We start from the raw sequence: 22,233 nt of genomic DNA, 5'->3' as shown, positions 1-22,233 counted from the left end.
GCTTCCACAAACTGCTCTGTCTGGAGCTGCAATCTAGTCCTACATCCTGTCTGCCATAATGATCCAGGTTCTCTCAGTTCTTTCCGTCTCAGCCCCAACTTCGTTCATTGACAAGGACCTTCCCCTTCCTGGCTCCTCTTCCCAGATCCTGGAGTAGAATTAGTGTGGGGAGATGGAGTGAGCTCTCTTTCAGCTCCTTTCCCTCCCCTGTGCCTTCTGCTGTGATGCTGGTGCAAGGAGGAAGAGGAGGACTAGGGAAAACAGCCAGTTTCTCCCTCTGTGACTTCTCCCAGCAAGCTCACAGTCCTCTCTTTGGTCAGATGTAATCACTTTTCAAGTACATTGTCCATGGCTCCATTTCTGCCAGCTCTTCCAGAAATTGACAGTCCCTGGACCTTCAGCAGGCAGCTGGCACAGCTTTCCACTGGTGATCATGCCTCTCTGCCCATGTCTCAACTGTCTTTAGAAGGCCCCAGATCATGTTGCACCGGGGCGATCACAGAAAATCAACACCAAGACAAAAGTATGCCAAATTGCAGGGTCTTTATTGCCGATGGCCACGGAGGACTCATGTCTCTCCAACCCATGACCCCGAGCTCAGGGGAAGCAAGGCATTTAAGCTGTAAAACCACATCCTTGTTCAAGGTGGCACAGGGGTGAGCAGGTGTGCAAGGCAAGCAGTCTGTACAGAAGCTGAAGTTTGCGGTTTTTTGCAAGGGAAGCGGGGGGTAGCAGTGGAAATTTTTACCTGTAACACTTCTGAGAATTGATGTACATTAACAGTTCTGAGAACTACACCTCTGCCCAGGGCCCAAGTGGCTTCTCTATAAGATGGCAGTGCTTAGGCTTCAGTTTTAGCCCCTATCTCAGTCCCAACTCATCTACCACCTTTCGCCCAAGAGTAGCCACTTTCTTTGCTTCTCTTGAACCTGTGGGAGGCCTTGCCCCTCCCTTCGTGGTCATCCCCTAGACTCTCTCCTGATGTCCTGCCACATTTGGTGGCACTATGGAAGAGAATCACAAGAAGACCTGTCTTCACACCCAGGAAAGTTAGAGCAGGGAACGGCCTCTTAAAAACACCACTTCCCCCAAATGGCACAGCTCATTAATTTCCAGTCTTTCTCTTACAATGATCTGATAATTTGCTTAGGAGGGTAGGGAGAGTGTGTCTGTGATGGCTCAGTCAGCTTAGGGAGGGGGCTGACCACAAGTACTAAGAGTTTTCTCAGCTGAGAATATAACATACTTGGCACCTTTTATTCTCTGCTGAGGGTCTTAGTTACCAATTCTGGGAATACAGGAAGAATTGCACTCAGTGCTTCAGACATCCTAGGATAGAATCTTTCAATTTGTTCTTCATCCTAGATATTGGTTATATTTAAGCAAACTTTCATGTTTGCCTGTTTTGGAGGTGAGTAGTCTTATCTTACAACCAAGCATGTGAGTAATGCAAATCATGTGGCCTAGATGATCTTTCAGCAGCTATTCCAAATGCAACTAGAATTAAGAGTCTACAGCGTACATGGACTGTGTTGAGTTATATTGGAACATAAGGGAAGGGTTCCATCCTTTAAAGTTGCACAAGAGTAGCATAGAAAGCACATAAGTAATTGCTAGCATGTTTGATAGAAGCTCTGAGTAGAGGAAGAGGACAATGTTGTGCAATAGGAAAGGCTTCCACAAGGACTAAGTAGAAATTGGCTTGGACCTTATTAGATGGGCAGAATTTGACCAGGAGGACAGGGGGCAGACGAGCCTATGTCTGCTGGGCTTCCCCTCCCTGCCTTAATCTCCTTTTCTTTCATAGGTGCGAATGATAAACATGTACAAGGAAATTGATCAAACACCCTACAAACAAGAGATCAATGCCAAGAACCTGGCCCAGTGTTGGAGAGAATGTATGGCCATGTCTTCCTACTCCCAGAGGAAAGTGGTTGTGGAAAAATTCAACGTGGAGAATTACTGGAAGAAGAAAGGACTGGCCATGATCCCCTTGAAGTTTCCTGTCGGCCTTGGCTCACGCGCTGCTGGTCAGGTCAGTTCTCCAAACACACATGAGGATGCTGCCCAGAGAGAGCATAGACAAAGCAAGAGGTGTTGAGGAAACTTCTCCTTAAGTCATATGAGCCATATGGTTGCAATGCCCAGTTGTTAAATTTCACAAAAGCCACCAAAGTCAAAGTAATTAAGCTAGCTTTACTCCAGAGGAGACCACAGCTCCTCTGCCCACATCCCCATGGTTGGTGAAAAACATTCTTGCTGGAAACTGGGGGACTGAGGTTTACTCGTGGTCCTGGCAACAGGCAGCTGGGTCCATTTGCTCTGGGCCCAGACTGCTCATGTGGAAAGCAGGAGGGTGGGACCAATGGCCTCCAAGACTCCTCTCCCAGCATTTGCAATTCTGTGTCACTGGACCATGAAATAGGAATGAGAAGCTGCAAGGTTTTGGGTGCCCAACCCTGGGTGGGTTGGAGTAAATTAAATCCAGAGAAATAAATCACTTTTTAAATATAATGTTTGAAGTTTATTCACCTTGGAGCTTTTAAACTGTGAAAGCGGGGACTGGGAATCTGCTCTTGCAGTTTAATTTCTTTCATTGATTAAAGAAATCCCCTTGCCTGGTTGCTGAATCCCACATGCTATTTCTACCTCTTCATTCTTGACTGTCTCTCAAGATTGAATGAAACTTACCCCTAATGGCTGGTGAGGACTGCAACATTCTGGCTCATTGTATGGCAGTGGGGAACCCCTCTTATCTATTTTCTTACATACACACATCCATGTATATACAGATAAGCTGGCAGAACCCTCACAATTGTCACTCCTCTTTGCAGATTCACTCCTTGGTCGGAGCCACAAAGAAGGCATGGCAGTTGTGTTGATTGATCACAAAATAGAAATAAATGGTGGGGTGGGGAAGCTTTGAGAGGATCTTGTGTGTTAAGGGAGGAGAAGAGGCCAGGAAAAATGGGTAGGACCGTCGTTTCCCCATCCCATATCCATCCATTCACCTAACTGTCCTAGTTGAGTTTTGGTGTCATCCTTAGACCATTTGCATGCAGCTTTGATTGTAGGCAGGAGGTAGGTCAGAGAAGTATTATAACAAATGGTTATCTTATTGCAGCCTTCTCGTTCCTTGCCTGTTTGTGATGGCAAAAAATAACACAGAGCCATGTAGTCATCTACATACAATTAACTCAGATGTGAGAGACAGTCAAGAGACTGTGGTTGAGAAATTAAAGCAAAAACGAGGTTATTACAAAGGAAGAGAGAAAAAAACTACCACTGGGAAAAGTGTTTGTAAGCATTGAGTCTTGGTATAGAATTTTGGGTAAACTGATTAGCTGGCACTTACAAAGAGGTCAGTCAGGGCCATCTGGCTTGAGCAGACTGGTCAGGATCATCAGGAAAAACAGTCTCCTTTGTTCATGGATCCTTTGGAAATCCTCTCATGTTTGGCTATGGGTAAACATGATGTACCACCTCTATTTGATGGCTGCCATTACTTCATATCTGGCCTCCACCATAGACCAGGTCTTACCCATTTTCTTCATCAGAATTTTCTCAAAAGGTAGATTAAAAAAAGATATGGCCAGATGCAGTGCCTCACACCTGTAATCCCAACACTTTGGGAGGCCAAGATGGGAGAATTGCTTGAGGCCAGGAGTTTGAAACCAGTCTGGGCAACGTAGTGAGGCCCCATCTCTACAAGAAAGAAAAAATAATAATAATGACAATTAATGAGCACTATGATGTTTAAGTACTTTTAGGTTTTATCTCATTCAACCTTAGGACAACCTAGAAAATTTGTATTCTCATTTTAGGGATGAAAAAATCTAGGCTTAGAGGGTTTAAATAACTGGCTCAAGGTCCTGCAGCTGGTAGAGGTAGGGGTGGGGCTAGAACTCAGGTCTGAATGGCTCTCAAAGCTGGATTTTCTAGTTGCACCACATGGTCTCCCCAAAACACCTTTTGATAGAAACTGAAGTGGGATTCAGCTCAGCTGAGAACAAACTAGGCAAGAGCCAGCAGTACAAATGCATTCTTGAAGGCCTTCTGGGAAACTGACCAGCTTCTGTGCTAAAAATATTTACTTAGGGCAGAATCAAGGAGTTTGAGACCAAACTCCTTGGAAGACACGTGCTAAAAGACTCCATTCTGAAGCAAACTAAATAGAGGAGGAAACTAGACATGATATTTGAGTGCCTTCTCTGTGGAAGGACCTGAGCTGGGGAATTTGTGGTCACCACTTGGTTAGTCCCTATCTCATTTCTATCAGGTAGGTATGAATATCTCTATTTCATAGAAGGGGAAACTGAAACCCATAGGGATTCTCTGTCTTGCCCAAGGACATCCAGCCAGTAAATGGCAGAACAAGGATTCAACCTCAGCACCGCCTTCATCATCCTACACTCCTCCCTGAGCAGAGGCAGTCCCTGCCCAACAGCTGAGGGGGTCAAACATACCCCACCTGTGTTATTCAGGCATACCTTGTTTTACTGCCCTCTGCTTTATTGTACTTCCTAGATACTGCTTTTTTTATGAATTGAAAGTTTGTGGCAACCTTGCTTCAAGCAAGTCTATTGGTGCCATTTTTTCAACAGTATGTGCTGACTCTGTCTCTCTGTCACGTTTTGGTAATTCTCACAGTATTTCAACCTTTTTCATGATTATGGTGATCTGTGATCAGCGATCTTTGATTTTAGTATTGTAATTTTTGGGGGGCACCATGAACCACGCCCATATAAGACAGCAAACTTAATAAATGTTTTATATGTTCTGACTATTCCACCGACTGGCCCTTCCCCCATTTCTCTCCCTCTCCTTAGGCCTCCATATTCCCTGAGACTCAATAATATTGAAATTAGGTCCATTAATAACCCTGCAATCGCCTCTAAGTGTTCAAGTGAAAAAAAGAGTCACAAGTCTCACTTGAAATCAAAAGCTAGAAATGATTAAGCTTAGTAAGGAAGGCACTGCACTCCAGCCTGGGTGGCAAAGCAAGACCCTGTCTCAAAAAAAAGAAAATGTTACAACTACTCCAATCTTCAGCAACCACCACCCTGGTTAGTCAGCAACCATCAACATTGAGACAAGACCCTCCTCCATCTACAAAAAGATTCTGACTCTCTGAAGGCTCAGATGATTGTTAGCATTTTTTAACAAAGTATTTTGAAATTAAAGTATGTACAATCTTTTTAGACATAATTCTATTGCACACTTAATAGAGTATGGTGTAGCATAAACATCACTTTTATATACACTGGAAAAGAAAAAAATTGTGTGATTTGCTTTATTGCTGTGGTTTGGAGCTGAACCTGAAATATCAGCGTACGTACTTCCCGCAGTGTGAACACTGAGTGGTACAGACAGGACCTAACCAACCTCTGTGTGTCCAAGCCTTACTATGGCACTTGGCACAGAGTAGGAACTAAGATGTCTGAATGGCTGAAATATTTGGGGAATCTGTGGGTTTGAAGCTAACTTCTCACTGCTAACAGTAGTTGTTGTTTGAAGGTTTAAATTCCCCCAACTAGGTCCTCTACTTACACTGGAGAACATCTGCTCCAGGTCTCCAGTTGTGCCTATTTTATAGATGAAGCTTTGCAGAATTATCTTTTGTGGCACTAACAATGAACTGTCTGGTGGTGCCACTTAACTAAACCAAATTTGGCATTTTAAATGGCCCAAGGAGATTGCAGCACCACATGGAACAAATTACTGAGTGATCTCTGATCGACATGCTGCCTTGGACATACAGGCTGAACGCTGTCACCAGCAGAGTCACACAATGTAGGAAAAGTACAATCCACTGTAATTGTAGCTCAATCACATGGGCCAAGTCCAACTACGAATTACATGCACACTTTGCAGGGCCAAGGAGACCAAATACAGAGTCTACAAGATTAAGAAACAGATTGCATGGCTATGCTACTGCAAATTTACTTATCAAACATTTACTGAGCACCTGCCACATGTTTGTTGCTATGTTGCATTCCGAGAGATGCCTTAAGACGTGATCCTTCCTTTCAGGGGGCTCATATTCTAGCAAAGCACAATGAAGTGCCATGGAATGGGGCCCAGGAGCTACTGTTGCAGCTGGCGTCACCTGACATCTGATGAACAGCCCCCAGGCAGCCAGCTCGGGGCTCTCTGTAAAGGAAAGCTATTTCTTACCTTTATTATTTTGAGAATGAATGGCCATGCTTCCAGGAGTCATGAGTCAATAAACAGTAAAACACACCCTGCTGCATCTTCCCAAGGCCCTTGGGTGTCATTATCATGGCTGCTATGCCTTCCTCAAGAGTCTAAGGTTCTCCTTTGGACTGTGGATAGATGTGCCTTTGTCCTCAGAGAAAGGGTATCCTGGTGTCCCCATTTGCCCAATACATCCCTAGTTTACACCTGCTGACCAAATAAATGGAGTCCATTTTCACTGTCAAACTTGCCTTATTTGGAATGACAGAGGCTTCCGGTTGTCATTCACAGGGGTAATGTGAACCTTTGGATACAAATAGAGTTCTGCAAGTGTGGTCCACAGTCCCCAGGTAGCTGGGAAGGCCCTTCTGATGGTCAGAGAATTGATCTGGAAATACTGTCTTTTTCTTGGGTTTATCTGGCGATTAACATGCAGTTCCATCAACTTTCACTTATGACCAGGATTGCTTACAAATAATCTAAGTGAGCAATTAAGGCTTAGGAAAATTTTGGGTTTATTAAGTGGACATTGGATTGTTACCAGAATGTCAGAAGACCTTGACTTTCAAATCCTAGATTATTATGCCACTCTGCATAGAAACTTAGATGTTAAGAAACCTAGCTGATGCAGACCACACCCATGCAGCAGCACTTCCCTGCTGAAGAGCTGTGAAGGTTGCCTTGCAGGCTTTCCTGGACCACAGTGGAACCACTGAGAGACAGCTGTTCTAGGACCATATGCCACTGATGTTGCTCTTACATTGGAGACCCAAAGGGAAGAAGCCATCCTTGTTTTCTGCTGTGAATTTCTGGGATGTCCCCATATTCTAGTTTAGCACAGGCAGACACGCCAGAAGGCACATTCTTGTTAACTATAAAACATGTTTAGCTTAGAGACTGGATGTTTCTGATTATAAGAGCCTTTAATGCTGTTAGCAGTCTGGTTCCTTCTGGATCCTTGTAGGGAGCTATACAGTTAGATAAGATTACTTCCAAGTTCTTGTCTAGCTCCAAAGCTCTGTAATTCTGTGCCAAGAGATGATTTAGGGTGAACTTAGTCATTGTGCAGCAAAAAAAAACAAAATTTAATGTCTATCTATCTCATCTTATATGGGATTATAAGAAAATGGATTTCCATTTTTATTTCTCTGTGACATGCCTACAACTATGAGAATATGCATGCACACAATTATTCACCCTCTCCCTCTACCTGTCTATACTTTCCTTTGCGTTTTAAAACAGAGTCCCCGCCCCATTTCCCCCACCCGCAAAAGAAACCTAAACTGTTGCTCCAGCCTCGGAGGTGGGGGATTCTTGGAAGGAAATATTTCCAAGGAAAATGTTTTAATTGATACGATATGTGATAATATCAAAAAGATCATAGAAACAGTTTTTGTCTTTTCTGCTCAGGCTACTGCCTTGGTTCACATTTATCTTGATGGCTCGGTGCTGGTCACTCACGGTGGAATTGAAATGGGGCAGGGGGTCCACACTAAAATGATTCAGGTAAGAATGCAAATAACTAGATTGAGGTGGGTGTGTGCTTGTAAATCTGTTCATGAGATAAAAACAATGAATGGATATTTTTTGTTTTAAAATACAGGATAGGAAGCAGGGCAGGGTGGCTCATGCCTATAATCCCAGCATTTCGGGAAGCTTAGGCAAGAGGATTGCTTAAGTGAAGGAGTTCAAAACCAGCCCAGGGAACATAGGGAGATTCCATCTCTAATATATATATATATATATATATATATATTTTTTTTTTTTTTTTTTTTTTGAGTTAGCAGGCCATGGTGGCATGAGCCTGTGTTCCCAGCTACTTGGGAGACTGAGGTGGGAGGATTGCTTAAGCCTGGGAGGTTGAGGCTGCAGTGAGCCAATTGTACCACCGTACTCCAGCCTGGATGGCAGAGCAAGACCCTGTCTCAAAAAATAAAAAATAAATAAAAATTAAAAATAAAGGATAGGAGATTTGAGCTTTGACAGCTTAAGCTGTTAAGTGATTAGCAGAAACTGGGTAAACAAACCAATTTTGGAAGTGAACTCCTAAAAGAATGTGGCAGAAGAGTCTCAAATTGTTTTATTGCTGAAGAAAGTTATATGCTTATTTGCTGCTTTCCTTTGGATACAGTGACAGTTGAGTTGTTCTTTTTGAAACTTTGTTGGGAAATAAGATAATGTGTAAATTCTGATGTATAAGATTATTTCTTGCCCTTTTTGTATTAAGGGCTCCAAACAATCACTAACGTAAATCACCTTTGATATTTCCAGCCAAACTTTATCTGTTTTCTTTTGGCTATCTTATTTTAGATTAATTTTAAGCTACTGTTTCTCTTTTGTTAATCATAATAGTAACATTATAGATTGTAAAACATTTGGAAGCAGCAGAAAAATTTAAAAAACAAAGACCCTACACAATTTCACCACGTAGAATAATCATTACTTGGGAGTCTTTTCATCTTGTCTTTTTTTTCTTTTGCAAAAAGTCACCAACATGCTTTTGTATAATTTTGTATTCTGTTTTTTCACCCACTTTATATAGTGTGAACACTTTCTCCTGTCGTTAAGCAGTCTTTACAATCACGATTTTTAATGGCTGCATGTGGATATATGTATGATTTATTTAACCATCCCTCAGCTGTTTGAATACTTCAGTGAATATTTTTGTACATTAACCTGTAATCATATTATTGATTGTTTCTTAAAATAGATTTCTGGGAGAACTGCTGGGTCACAGGTGTGACTATTTTAAATTGTTTGACACATATAATCAAATTGTTTTCCAGAAAGTGTCCATTTCATGATAACCCTAACAGTGAATGTTATGGATTGTTGAAAATTTGAAAATTTGTAGATAATTTGATAAGTGAATGAAAGTATCTTATTACTGCTTTCATTTACTTTTTTTTAAGTATAAAGATGTTGAATACATATTTTCACTCGTGTTCTCAGTCACTTGAGAATTGACTGGTCATCCTTTCCCCATTTAGAGGGTAAAATTTCAATGTTTTCCTATTGGATCACCAGAGACCTTTATATGCTGAGCCTATGCACTCTGTGTGGATGATCTGAGAGCCAGACCTCATGGAAGGGCTCCGTATGCCTGTGTCCTTATAGGAGCTCTAGGTAAACAATTTCAAGCCATTCTGCTAGCAGGAGAGAGGTGAATTTGGGATCAACTAAAGTTAACAATATGATTTTTCTCTCTAGCACTAAAAATAAAGAATAAAGCAGCCAGCTAAGTCCCAGTGTTGGCATGTAGCACTATCACCATGTCCTGTGACTCACATGTTCATGTCGCCACTTTTCCAAGGCCATTGTCCTCCCTCATAAGAAGCATTCTTTTCCTGGGGCAACTCCAGAAATGTGGATAGGAGATAGACATCTCCTATCATTGATGAGGTTCTGCTAGAATTTTGCAGAGTGTGGTGGTAGGAGAGCCCTCAAAGGTGTCAATATCATGATTATAAAAATAAGAATGAAGCATTTCTTCCAGCGTTGGCCCAGGGCCTCACCTCCTCTTTCTGACACGATCACCAGAAAGTCAAAGAAAAAGAAAGTGTGTTCAGGACTTGGGGTCCAGACTAGCATATAGGGTTTTAGAAACAAGAAACTTTTGTGTCTGGAGGAAATTTGTGGTTCTGCTCCCTTGTCCCTGTCATACGTATGAGGGTGTTACATGTGTGTTACCACGTGGGCATGTGTACAGGTCTGGGACTGATCAAAGTGTTTAAAAAGAAACTCTCTCCTAAAATCCAGGTGGTCAGCCGTGAATTAAGAATGCCAATGTCAAATGTTCACCTGCGTGGAACAAGCACGGAAACCGTCCCTAATGCAAATGTCTCTGGAGGTTCTGTAGTGGCAGATCTCAATGGGTTGGCAGTAAAGGTAACAGTCACTGCAGTGGCGTCCAAATCATTAACTCCTTCAGGGCCAAATACATGGGTGGAGCTCCAAAGATGCTGAGAGTTAATCCAGCTCATATCTCCTTCCCCATCTTGGCCTCAGTCAGGGGTACAGCACCCTGTGGTTCTCCTGTGCCAGAAATGCCACTTCTCTTTCTCCTTCACTCCTGAATTTTACTAATGAGCAAGTCCTTTCAATTCTACTCAAAAATGTCTCTTATCTTTCTGCTTCCATGTTGTTAGTACCACTTTGAGACAGACTCCCACCTCTTCCTAGGACCGATGTAGGACTTCTGTCTCTCCACCACAACTTCATCACCTTTTGCTCTGGCTTTTTGCTGCCAGAGTGAATTTTCTCACAAAATAAAATGTGGCCAAGCCATGTCTGAAAGCAGTGGCTGGTGGTTTGCCAAGAGGTTTTTTATTAAGTCCTGACTTTTTAGCGTGGCTTACAAAGCCAGTTCTCTCTCTCTCTCTCTCTCTCTCTCTCTCTCTCTCTCTCTCTCTCTCTCTCTCTCTCTCTCTCTCTCTGTCTCTCTCTCTCACACACACACACAAGCATGTGCACACACTCATATGAAACCTTTCAGATCACCTTCATATAGGGTTGGTGTCTTATTTCTGCATGTTCCCTCTTAGATAAGCCTATGGAATGGTACATATTGTGTTGTTTTGAATTTGGTGTTTGCATGAAATTAGGATAATCATTTTAATTTAAAAATAATTTCTAGGATGCCTGTCAAACTCTTCTAAAACGCCTCGAACCCATCATCAGCAAGAATCCTAAAGGAACTTGGAAAGACTGGGTGAGAATCAACAGTTCTCTGTATTTTATTTTAGAAGAAAAAGGAGTGGGAGGAGAGTAAGAACAATATGCATTAATTAAAATCTGCAGAAAGGGCGTTTGCAAAGGTACCACCATTGCATAATGATAAGTAAAAGGCCCTTTGGCTCTTAGCGTGTGGAAATCCTATCACAATGTAGTAGAGGAACTCATGCATCTGGGAAAATTTTCTGTTAGAGAGAAAGATGGTTTTTCTGCCAGAACTCCTGTTTTAATCTAGAATTCATTAATGTTTCATCCTATGGAACCTAGGGATTGTCTGGATAATAACGTTACATCTGTTTTTTTCTCCTTCTTTTGGTTTTACTGTTCCTAAAATAGAAAAACAATAGTAGAACCATTCTGTAAAAGTAAAAATCATATAAGCACTCATTTAGAAATAGAAAACCAGGCCAACTGGTATTGTTCATCCAGTAATAGGTACTCAGTAGAATGGAAATACTCAGCTGCTTCCTTTGACCTGCCTACAATCTAGTTGGAAAAGAAGACACATTCTAAAGTCAACTAACAAACTTTTCAAAGTAATAGGTTATCAACTACCAGAAGTTGTGGAACGAATATCCATAAAAGCTGGGAGCGTGTGTCACGCTGGCTATTCTAGAATGCCAGTTTTTGCAACCTTACGAGTACAGGTCTAGCAGAAGTAGCATTTGAGGAATCCCACTTAGGAAAGGTTTAAAGGTTTCTGCTGTTCTGCAGAGTAAGGACTCATTTTATAATTCATATTTATGATGTCTGTCTATACTTCCTGGGCATATTTGTTTCTGTCCTCTCCCCTGTGCTACCTGAGTCCAATAAGCTGAGTCGCTGTGGCTGGAGAAAGCTGGAGAGAGGTGCAGCGTGGGGAGTACTCCTCCACTACCATGAAATACAGCCATTCAGCCCACTGTCTTCTCTAATGATTGATGTTCTTCTGACCTTCATTCATAGACTTGGGGCCTTGGACCTAACCCCCATTTTTCTGCATAATAGTCAACTCCGTGCACTGCAGAGTCAGGAGACCTTTTGGTGAAAATGGTACGATTTAGCAAAATTACTCCCCTCAACTGAAACAAATATGCCCAGAAAGAATTGACAATTCCCATAACTATAAATTAGAAAATGAACCCTTACTCTATAGACTAGCAGGACCCTGATATTAAAATTAATTAAGCAGCCAACCAACCATTGTTTTCTAAAATGTCCCATGTTAATTGGAAATTTATTATGGATGACTGAGTGAATTTCTTCCTAAGTGGAACACGTGTTGATGACTTTAGTCCATTCTGCAGTGTGCCACGGCAGGCATTTATTACGATCATATGTGCTGAACAAACAGCTACAAGCTGTGAACCACAAATGCCTGTGGAAATGGAGAATGCAGAAAGGAATGGACTAATCTGGGTCCTTCCTAGTTACTGTTGCTGGTAATTTTATTTAACACACAGGGTAAAATTAAAACTCAAGTCTTGAGTGATTCTTTCTTTGGGCATCCTTGTTGCATCACACTATGCTCTTCCTTCACAGGCGCAGACTGCTTTTAATGAAAGCATTAGTCTTTCAGCTGTTGGATACTTCAGGTAAATACTCCCTCCAATCACATGCTATGGAAGATAACAGTGGTATGTTGAGGAAGAGTTTCAGTTCCCTTGCAATTTGGCAAACGCTGACTTTGTACCTTCTATTTACCCATGGTTATAAAGAACATTTAACTGCTAGTTAATTCATGGTTATAAAGAACGTTTAACGGCTAATATCCAGAAAGACTTCTGCTAGGGAAAATAGGCACACAAAATTCAGCTGAACTGATGATTCTAATCATAGTGGGTGGTATTATAAGGCTCTCTGGGGTTAGTACTTGGAATACTCAGCAGTGGTTGACTTTTTGTTAGAAACACAGTCTATCTCTTAAGAAACAAAGGTAGGGGAATGCAAATTAAACCACAAGATGGATACCATTTTACACCTTCAGGATTGACAAAAAGATATTAGACCATAACCATGTTACATTAAGATGTGAAACAACAGGAACTCACTGAATCTGGAAAACAGTTTATTAAATTATTTTAACGGAGAGTGAAAGCTGTCTGAGAGCAGGGTGATGTAGAGCCTTACCTGGTTTGGTCGCTTTGCTGTTGCCGTGGGAGTCCTGGGCACTGACTGCCTGTCAGGAACAGGCTTTGGAAGCATTTTTAATGGCCACCTCCGGTTGCAGGGGAGCAGAGGAGAGAGGGTAGAGAGTCCTGCAAGCTGCTGACCCATGCTTCTCTTTTACCATTAATATTTATTTGATGTTCTTAAAAATTAGTTAGGAACAGAGCAGGCCATGGAGCTTGATGGTGAGAGACCAGAGTAGAGGCAAAGAATGAGAGCCATGGGACCTGATCCTTCACACAGAGGGGCAAATACTGGAGCCAGAAAGATAGACAAAGCAGGCAAACATGCACCTTTGAAATAGCGTTTGGTGTAAAATGAAGGTTGAGTTCCCCAAATCTGATGACAATTACATGATCCAATATTAGCCAAAAGCAGTAAGATGGACATTCATTGAAGTAAGAAGCTAAGTTAGGAGGCACTAGTCAGGAGTAGTTAGATGTTTTTATTAGACAAAGCAAGTTTTAAAAGAAAAAACTAAATATTTATTCAATGCATTTATTGCACATACATTAGGTGCTGGCATATTATTGTACAAGTATATTCCTGTGGTTTGCATAACTCCTCATGGGTCTGTCTAGTCATCATGGTCTGCAATTAGAGGACTTGATCACTTAACAACACTCAAGAGTTCTGTTTCCTCCAGGGGTTACGAGTCAGACATGAACTGGGAGAAAGGCGAAGGCCATCCCTTCGAATACTTTGTTTATGGAGCTGCCTGTTCCGAGGTGGAAATAGACTGCCTGACGGGGGATCATAAGGTCAGTACTGGTTGGAAAGGTCTTCAAGTTGCACTTAGGATGCACCTAAATTCCACAGGTGCCATCTATCTGAGGAGAGCTGAGTGAGTGGCAACACCGGGCATTTGGCCTAAGGGTGATTTCCCTGGATTACCAGAAGAAAATATAATCCCCACAGTTGCCTTGGTGGTCTGGTTGCTGCCACAGAAAACAACTGGTGACTTTTCTTTATTTCCCCAGCCCTTTTAAATGGAATCAGGAAAGAAACCACTTGAAGAAGCAGATATACTCAAAAGGGGGCTTTCATGTAGACTGTTGACACAACAAGCAATTTTGACCTCTTATGAGAAAGGCCAAGATACAACATTCTTGAAGGATTTCATAGGCATCCGTAATCTGCTAACAAGCACCAAGCCAGTCCAGGGCAGTCAGTGGCCATGTTTTGATGTCTTTTACTCAGCTAGGTTTTGCTTTTTAGAAGTCCAATGCACTACCCATTGTGCCACAGAGCTGGCTTCCTTTTTAGATAGTTTAAGAGCATCCTTGTGCTTTCAAGGGATGCTTTGAAGAGATACACACACACACACACACACACACTCTCTCTCTCTCTCTCTCTCTCTCTCTCCCTCCCTCCCTCTCCCTCCTCTCTCTCTCTCGCTTCAAAGACTCATAGAATTTCTCCTCTTGTACCACAGCCTTCAGGAGTGAAAGGAGCCACTTACTGGTCACTGTCAATAATAATGAATGATCATTGATACATTAAATGGGACTGTGATACCCTCACAATTGTCACGTGACCAAGCTACCAGTTTAGTAATAATCTGTTCCAAAATATACCTAGAAGCAAGCTCTAATTCTTGATATTTACAAATATCCTCTATTCCTGCATTCTTGGACTGTGATCAGATTTAACTTTTCATTTAATAAGTCCCCAGCATGTATTTTTTAAAACTATAGTCAACCTAATCTCTGAAACTATAGTCACCTTTATTGAATCTGCCTTTTCAAGTATCTAACCTGTGTGATTCTAACTCAGACTGGATCTCTTTAGGGTTACCTCGAACTAGGGCAAAACAATGATCACTCTGAGCATAGTTTTTGTGTTAGAGTAGCAGTCCTACACTACTAGGGAAGAGGGTTCTTTCATATAACTGATTTCTTTTTGTTTGTTTCTTTGTTTTTGAGACAGAATTTCACTCTGTCACCCAGGCTGGGGTGCAGTGGCTCAATTCGGCTTATTGCAACCTCTGCCTCCCGGCTTCAAGCGATTCTCATGCCTCCCAAGTAGCTGGGATTAGAGGCTGCACCACCATACCCAGCTAACCTTTGTATTTTTAGAAGAGATATGGTTTCATCATGTTTCCCAGGCTGGTCTCAAATTCCTGCCTTCAAGTGATCCACCCACCTTGACCTCCCAAAATGCTGGGATGACAGGCATGAGCCACTGTGCCCTGCTCATATAAGTGATTTCTAAATCCCTTCTCCCTCAAAACAAAAGTTAGTGAAAACTTAGTCATGTGGATTTTCTTAGTCATTCCTATATATGCCTTGTCCTTGTTGAGATCTAAGAACAAGGTAATAATTAGCCTAGTATGAAATTTTAAGACATTTTCTCATAACTTATTTTAATGATCTTAAGAGATCTGCCATATAGTCTCATCAGATGCCTTCATAAAAGCAAAATCTCAGCTCAGGTGGGTGTCACTGCTAGGCAAAAAGCCACAATGTGACATTCTACCAGGGTCCTTCCCCAGAGGCCTGGTTCTCAGCCATTCCCCTGTTGATAGAATTGCCCTTATTCCAGCAAAATTTTCCTTACTTTGAACCTACATCTAAATATCAGTTATCTGTTGTTATGCAACAAATTACCCCCAAACTTAGTGCTGAAAACAGTGGATGCTCATTTGCTCACATGACTTCTGAGGGGCAGGCCTCCGGGAATGGCTTATCTGGGTGATTCTGCATGAAGCTTTAGTCAAGCTGTGGCTGGGGCGACAGTCATCTCAAATTCAATGGGGACAGGAGAATCCTGTTCCACCTCCCTCCGTCATAGCGTCATAGCGTTGTTGACAGGAGGCCTCAGCTTCTCACTGGCTGTTGGCCAGAGGCCCCTCCATTCTTTGTCATGTAGACACCTCTCTGTAGGCTGCCTGAGTGTCCTCAGGACATCACAGCTGGCTTCCTCCAGAAAGACCAGCCCAAGAGAAAAAGAGAGAGCATGAGCAAGCGAGAGAGTACCCTAGACAGAAACCCAGCTTAATCACCTAATCTCAGTGATTAGTGTCACCTCCACCATAGCCTATTGGTCATACAGGTTAGCCCTGGTAGAGTGTAGGAGGAGACTGTATGTGGATGTGAAAACCAGAAGGTGAGGATCATCTAGAGCCATCCTGAAGGCAGCCTACCACAACCTAGACCCACTCTCTCCAGCCCTAACAAAAAACACACACAGCACTAAACCCATGGCTTTGTGGGTTGTTTTCTTCTGTTTTGAGACAAAGTCTTGCTCTGTTGCCAAGGCTGGAGTGCAATGGCACGATCTCGGCTCACTGCAGCCTCCACCTCCAGGGTTCAAGTGATTCTCATGCCTTAGCCTCCTGAGTAGCTGGGACTACAGGCATATGCCACCACCCCTGGATAATTTTGTATTTTTAGTAGAGACAGTGTTTCACCATGTTGGCCAGGTTGGTCTTGAACTCCTGGCCTCAAGTGATCTGCCCGCCTTGGCCTCCCAAAGTGCTGGGATTAGAGACATGAACCAGCCCACCCAGCCTAAGCCCACAGCTTTGAAAGCAGAACCTTCACTAATACAGAAGACTTTAGAGCTTCTTCTCTCACCTCCAGTTAAGGCCACTTATCTCCTGCAAGGCCAGTCTTGCTGACTGGTGTCAAAGCGGATTTTACACTTCACTGTGTCTTTAAATAAGAGATGTGAGTTTCTGAAGTTTTATTATGGTCAAACATTCCGGATCATCTAATTTTCAAATGTTAGATGAAAGTCCCAGATCAAACAAGGAAACTCTTGGATTTCCTTTGTTCAACTAGTAATTATAAGTACAATCTGTTAGTCATGGCAGAGACCATTACATCACATTTTTTAAAAATGCACAGATTTGCTGGACAGCAAAGTGTTACTAACACTCTGGCTGGGCCTGCTGTACTCCTCATTTGTAGGTTATCAGGAACAAGTTGTAGTGTCAACTTTATTCTCTCCTCTGCCCCAAAAATGAAGAGTCTAGAACAGCAGATGACAGTTCAAAGAGTTTTTTGTGGATGCACCCCAAACTCTGTGGTTCAGTAAACATTTCTCAGCCAGTCGTACCTGGATGTTGGGTAGTGTGCTAGCCATTAAGCTTTGCAACTAGGATCGTGAGAGCCATAGATATTTTCTTTTGTTGTGTCATATATTATATCTGTTGTAGTGAATTAAACTCAATCTGTTGCATCATCCAGCTTGAATCAAAATCAAGTAATTTTTTTCTCCTATTATTTCCAAGGAAAAACTAAACAGTGCTTCAGCAGGCTAAGAGTATTTGCATAATTTTGAAAGTTTTACATAATAAACTTTGTCATATAATAAAATCTTTGTTGCCTCTTCTGAAATGACATGGCTCAAAGAAAGGCTTTATACCAAAGTCAGCCTGGCAGGAAGTATTCCTCAGCTTCTTCTCCCTAATATTTCTTCATTAAAATAAACATTTTAACTTTTTTTTTATTATTACCAGAACATCAGAACAGACATCGTCATGGATGTTGGCCGCAGTATAAATCCAGCCCTTGACATCGGCCAGGTATGTGTAACTGATGTGTCTCACTTTGTGTTTGTAAAAGCCAAATGTGCAGTGGGGTCTGCAGGGGAGCATTCTGTCAGGCTTAGTTCATCATCTTATTTTTCTACCCTTTTAGTCAACTCTATTCAAAACAACTGCAGAGCTCAAATGTCTTGCTGTTTAAAAGGGGGAAGGATATAAAGGTGTTTTAGGTAGTTTTTGAAGGAACATACAATCTGTGACTGGGGAGCATGAGTGAGGCAAGACCAAGCCTAGAGGGGACCGATGAGCTCCAAACTGCTGGGACATAAGTGGAGTTAGTGCCCAGGGCTGAACCTTGGCCACACAGTGCGCTTCAGCTTCAAGGAGTTTGAAGTCGTGTTGGGATAATAAGCCTCAAGTCATTAGAGCAGTAGCTATTGATAGGCAGCCTGTAGGGCTGGATTCCACCTGCAGACATTTTCAAATTTAAATTTGAAATAGTTGGAAAGTCATAAATATCTAGCTTCTCTTGAAAACAGAAAATTTGCCCACACTGGATCTGCATTTCCTTGAGGCAAAAGTCGGTGGCCACACCTTTAGAGTCCCACACTCTCCAGTGACACAGGACCCACCTGAAATCTTCACATACTTGCTTTACCTGTCTCGAACCTGGAGGCAATTCAGCTCTTTAACTCCGATTTAGGGCACCATCTAGTGTCCCCTCCCCGCCCCCACCATCCTAACATTGTGTTCTTGGTGAATGGGAAGAATCTATGGTGTGGAGAAGTCAAAAGAGGCTTAAGGAGGAAATGGGTATGAACCAGGTTGTCAAGGAAAGAACGAGAAATGATGTTTGAGGTGAAAGAAGAATGGAGGAAGTCACCCTACAGAAACACATGGAATTTAGCATGCCCGTTCATGGCTGCTGATCAGGCCAGGGCTGCTGACAATGAGCAAGGCCTGTGTGGCGGTGGGGGTTGGACCAGGAGGTGGGTGTCAGAGAACAGAAGAGGGCCGGGGACTGCCACGGGTGGGTAGGAGGCTTTTAGAGACAAGATTTCATTTAGTGGGAATGGCCTGGAGTTTTCAAAGACTCATCTAAAATCAGAGTCCAGAGATGTGAGGCTAGCCAATTTGCAGGTGAGGAGGTGGGATGAGACAATGGAATTCTAGCTTTCACTAGTGCCCTGGGGTCTGTGGATACATCAGTCGGAGAGTTTCATCTGCCTTATGGGAGAGGGGGAAAAGAAGAAGGTGCTTAGGCTCCGGTCTCTGTGAAGACTCTTCCTGAGCAATCATTTCAATGGCCAAACCAAGATTGGAACCCAAGTCCTTTGACTTTGAACTTCTTTGAACTTAGTGCTGAACGCGGTGTTCAGAATGGCTTTTAGGGTAGCTTTCAGCGACACGCTCCAAGACATCCTGAATATGCTCTTAAACTATAATTTAAAAAAATTCAAACAAACAGCATGTGTTGAAATGCTACTTACTGTTGACTGTGTTTTCTCATATGTGGAAATTCTTTTTTTGTTCTTGCCTCAGATTGAAGGTGCATTTATTCAAGGCATGGGACTTTATACAATAGAGGAACTGAATTATTCTCCCCAGGGCGTTCTGCACACTCGTGGTCCAGACCAATATAAAATCCCTGCCATCTGTGACATGCCCACACAGTTGCACATTTCTTTGTTGCCTCCCTCTCAAAACTCAAATACTCTTTATTCATCTAAGGTAAGTTACGCTCTGTGGGGAAATTTGCATGTTTATGTGATACCTGTTGGGTGACAGGGGGGCAACATTCATCTCTTGGCTGTTTGGGATTTTTACTAGGTGTGCAGAAGAAAAATTCTCATTAAACATTTTAATTCTAATCTAACATCATGATAAAATTTTTAAATTCCAAATCTTAGAACCTAACATGAACTACTATTGCCATCAGGTTCTATCTGATTTTTCACCTTGCAATAATCATCTGCATGACTAATAATTATCTTCTGTATGTAGGTCATTTCTTTAGGCTAAAATTCTAAGAATGGGAATATTGAATCAAAAGATTAAATTACTTTTTTAAACAAAAAATTTACATAGGCTGGGCACAATGGCTCATGTGTGTAATCCAAGCACTTTGGGAGGCCAAGGCGGGCAGATCACCTGAGACCAGGAGCTCAAGATCAGCCTGGCCAACCTGGCGAAACCCTATCTCTGCCAAAAATACAAAAATAATCTGGGTGTGGTTGTGCATGTCTGTAATCCCAGCTACTCAGGAGGCTGAGGCAAGAGAATGGCTTGAACCCCGGAGACAGAGATTGCAGTGAGCTGAGATGGCATCACTGCACACCAGTGTCACACTTGGACGACAGAGCCAGACTCTGTCTCAAAACAAAACCAAAAAAACCCACATATATCATATGTAATATTTTTATATATTCACATATACTATAAATATGCACACATATATAGAGTGAGAGAGAGAGAGGAATACTCTAGTTGGCGTGCTTCCTTTCAAGGGTCTGGGAGAGTCGGGGGTCTTCCTGGGATGCTCTGTGTTTTTCGCTATCCATGATGCGGTGAGTGCAGCACGACAGGAAAGAGGACTGCGTGGACCCTTGAGGCTTAATAGTCCACTGACCCCGGAGAAGATTAGGATGGCCTGTGAAGACAAGTTCACAAAAATGGTATGTTCTACCCAGTAGAAAAAAAGCAATTATAAAATTCTGAATTTTGGGCCCCTGTTCTTGTGGTAAGATTTCATGAACCCATCACTGTGGCTTTTCTTGCCAGAAAAGGTGATGGGAAACTTGGGGGCATTTGCTCAGATGCGCAGGGGGGCCCTTGAACTTGTGCCCCTCAGGTTGCCTTTTTTCATCAGCCTTGCCCTGCTCCACTCCATTCTATACCATTTGACAAAAGAAGGTTCATTCCCATCAATTTTATGTTCCTTTCCTGTTTTGCTCCCTTCCTAGGATACCTCGGTCAGGAACAGAAGTTCAGGAACTGTGCCCTGAACCTAGGATACCCAGGCCAGGAATATAGGCCCCTCTGACAGTCTGTCTCCACCCCAGCCCCAAACAGGCACCAGAAAAGTGTGCTAGCAGGAACCAGTCCCTTCTGGCAACAGTGCCCCTGCCGAGCAGGCATCTCTACCCTCCTTGGATATTTTCAGGGACAGGGTTTTTAATAGTGGAAGAAAGTCATGCTGTTCACAGTTACCTCCCTGACTTAGACCAAAGGAAGAGCCCCTCCCATCTTCCACTCACATTGGCTCTTTGTGGTATCCTTTGTGGTTTTCCCTAAGCCTCTCACAAATTGCTTCTTCTACTCTGGAGAAACAGAGACCCACTCCACTTTTTGCTGGGCCGTCTTCAAGCATGAGATGATAACCCCAGGAGCTCCCCATTCCTCCCCTGGCTTCCTCCGCGCTTCACAGGCTGTTGTTCCCTGACCTATCATGGCCTGGTTGCCCTCTGATGGTGTTTAGCCTACTTTATGTTCTGCTATTTTTCACCTAAGTCACAAACATTTCCCAGGTTTGAACATCCAAATTTGTCTTTATTCTAGATTCCAAGAGATGAACCTGGATCCTATGTTCCTTGGAATGTACCCATCTAAATCAAATGCAAACTTCTGGAGAAAATTGTGTGCCTCTTCCCAGATGGCAATCTGTCCTGTCTTTGCTCAAAGATGCTTTAGATCTGAAGCGTAGAATTTCCACAGTTCAGAAATCATCCACAGTGTTGCTTTTCTATGGAGGTGATTCAGAGTATTCCATTTAGATTTGATAGATATGCTTAAGCAATCTATAAATCATTTTCAATGTTATAAACACTAATTGGTTTCCTCTAGGGTGATATTCACCATTACTCTGTCTCTTTGAGCCATCCAGCTAAATGGAATAGAGGATGACTTGCATGTGACTCATACTTGGCTTGTATCCACCAACAGAAATTATACTGTCTAGTGAAAGGCAATTTTCTAAATAATTTCATTACTAATAGGAACTGTGAAGTTGTCATTTTTTCTTTTGTCCCTTTCTGCTACCACCTTCCTCTTGTCAGAGTGAATATAGACACTGTATCTAAGTGGGACTAAAGAAAAAAATAGCAAACTTTCATCAAAGTTTTCATGAAAACTAAAAAACTTTGAAGATTACTACCAAGAAATTAAAAGAAAACCCACAGAATAGGATAAAATATTTGTAAATCATGTATTTGATAAAGGTCTTGTAACCAGATAAATGAAGAGCTCCTACAACTCAACAATAAAAAGGCAAGTAATTTAAAAATAGGGAAAGGAATTGCTGGATGGTACAGTAGTTCTTTTACCCTAAATACCCTGACTTGATCATTTAACATTCTATGCATGTAACAAAATATCACATGTACTCCATAAATAGGCATAAAGTATCAATAAAATTTTTAATGGCCAGAAGATTTGAGTAGACATCTCTCCAAAGAAGATATATAAATGAATAAGCATATAAAAATATGCTCAAACTCATTAATCATTAAGAAAATCCAAATCAAAACCACAATGAGCCACCATTTTATATGCACTAGGATGGTTATAATCAAAATTATGGACAGCAGTAAGTATTGGCAAGGGTACGGAGAAACTGGAACACTTATCCAGGGCAGTGGGGAGTGTAGAATGGTGTAAATACT

At 42.2% G+C, this 22,233-nt stretch overlaps 1 protein-coding gene across 2 annotated transcripts in view; it reads left to right on the top strand.

Moving 5' to 3' along the window:
• Positions 1-22,000, top strand: part of LOC105731457 (aldehyde oxidase) — an 87,177-nt gene extending 65,177 nt beyond the window's left edge. Inside the window, exons 26-35 of one of the 2 annotated variants that reach the window (XM_021670702.2) lie at positions 1,808-2,035; positions 7,609-7,704; positions 9,958-10,086; positions 10,835-10,909; positions 12,454-12,506; positions 13,727-13,841; positions 17,546-17,611; positions 19,115-19,303; positions 20,080-20,247; positions 21,131-22,000. In XM_021670702.2, coding sequence (XP_021526377.2) covers positions 1,808-2,035; positions 7,609-7,704; positions 9,958-10,086; positions 10,835-10,909; positions 12,454-12,506; positions 13,727-13,841; positions 17,546-17,611; positions 19,115-19,303; positions 20,080-20,247; positions 21,131-21,181 — 1,170 coding nt within the window. In that variant the 3' untranslated portion in view covers positions 21,182-22,000. The remainder of the gene's footprint in view (positions 1-1,807; positions 2,036-7,608; positions 7,705-9,957; positions 10,087-10,834; positions 10,910-12,453; positions 12,507-13,726; positions 13,842-17,545; positions 17,612-19,114; positions 19,304-20,079; positions 20,248-21,130) is intronic. The other variant, XM_021670703.2, reaches the window with a different exon arrangement.
• The last annotated feature ends 233 nt before the right edge of the window (positions 22,001-22,233 follow it).

The sequence above is a fragment of the Aotus nancymaae genome, unplaced genomic scaffold, assembly GCF_030222135.1.
Source record: "Aotus nancymaae isolate 86718 unplaced genomic scaffold, 86718_ANA_hifiasm-v0.15.2.pri h1tg000008l, whole genome shotgun sequence".
Taxonomy (NCBI): Eukaryota; Metazoa; Chordata; class Mammalia; order Primates; family Aotidae; genus Aotus; species Aotus nancymaae.
The sequence above is the reverse complement of the archived record's forward strand: the minus strand, read 5'-3'. Positions and strand labels throughout refer to the sequence as shown.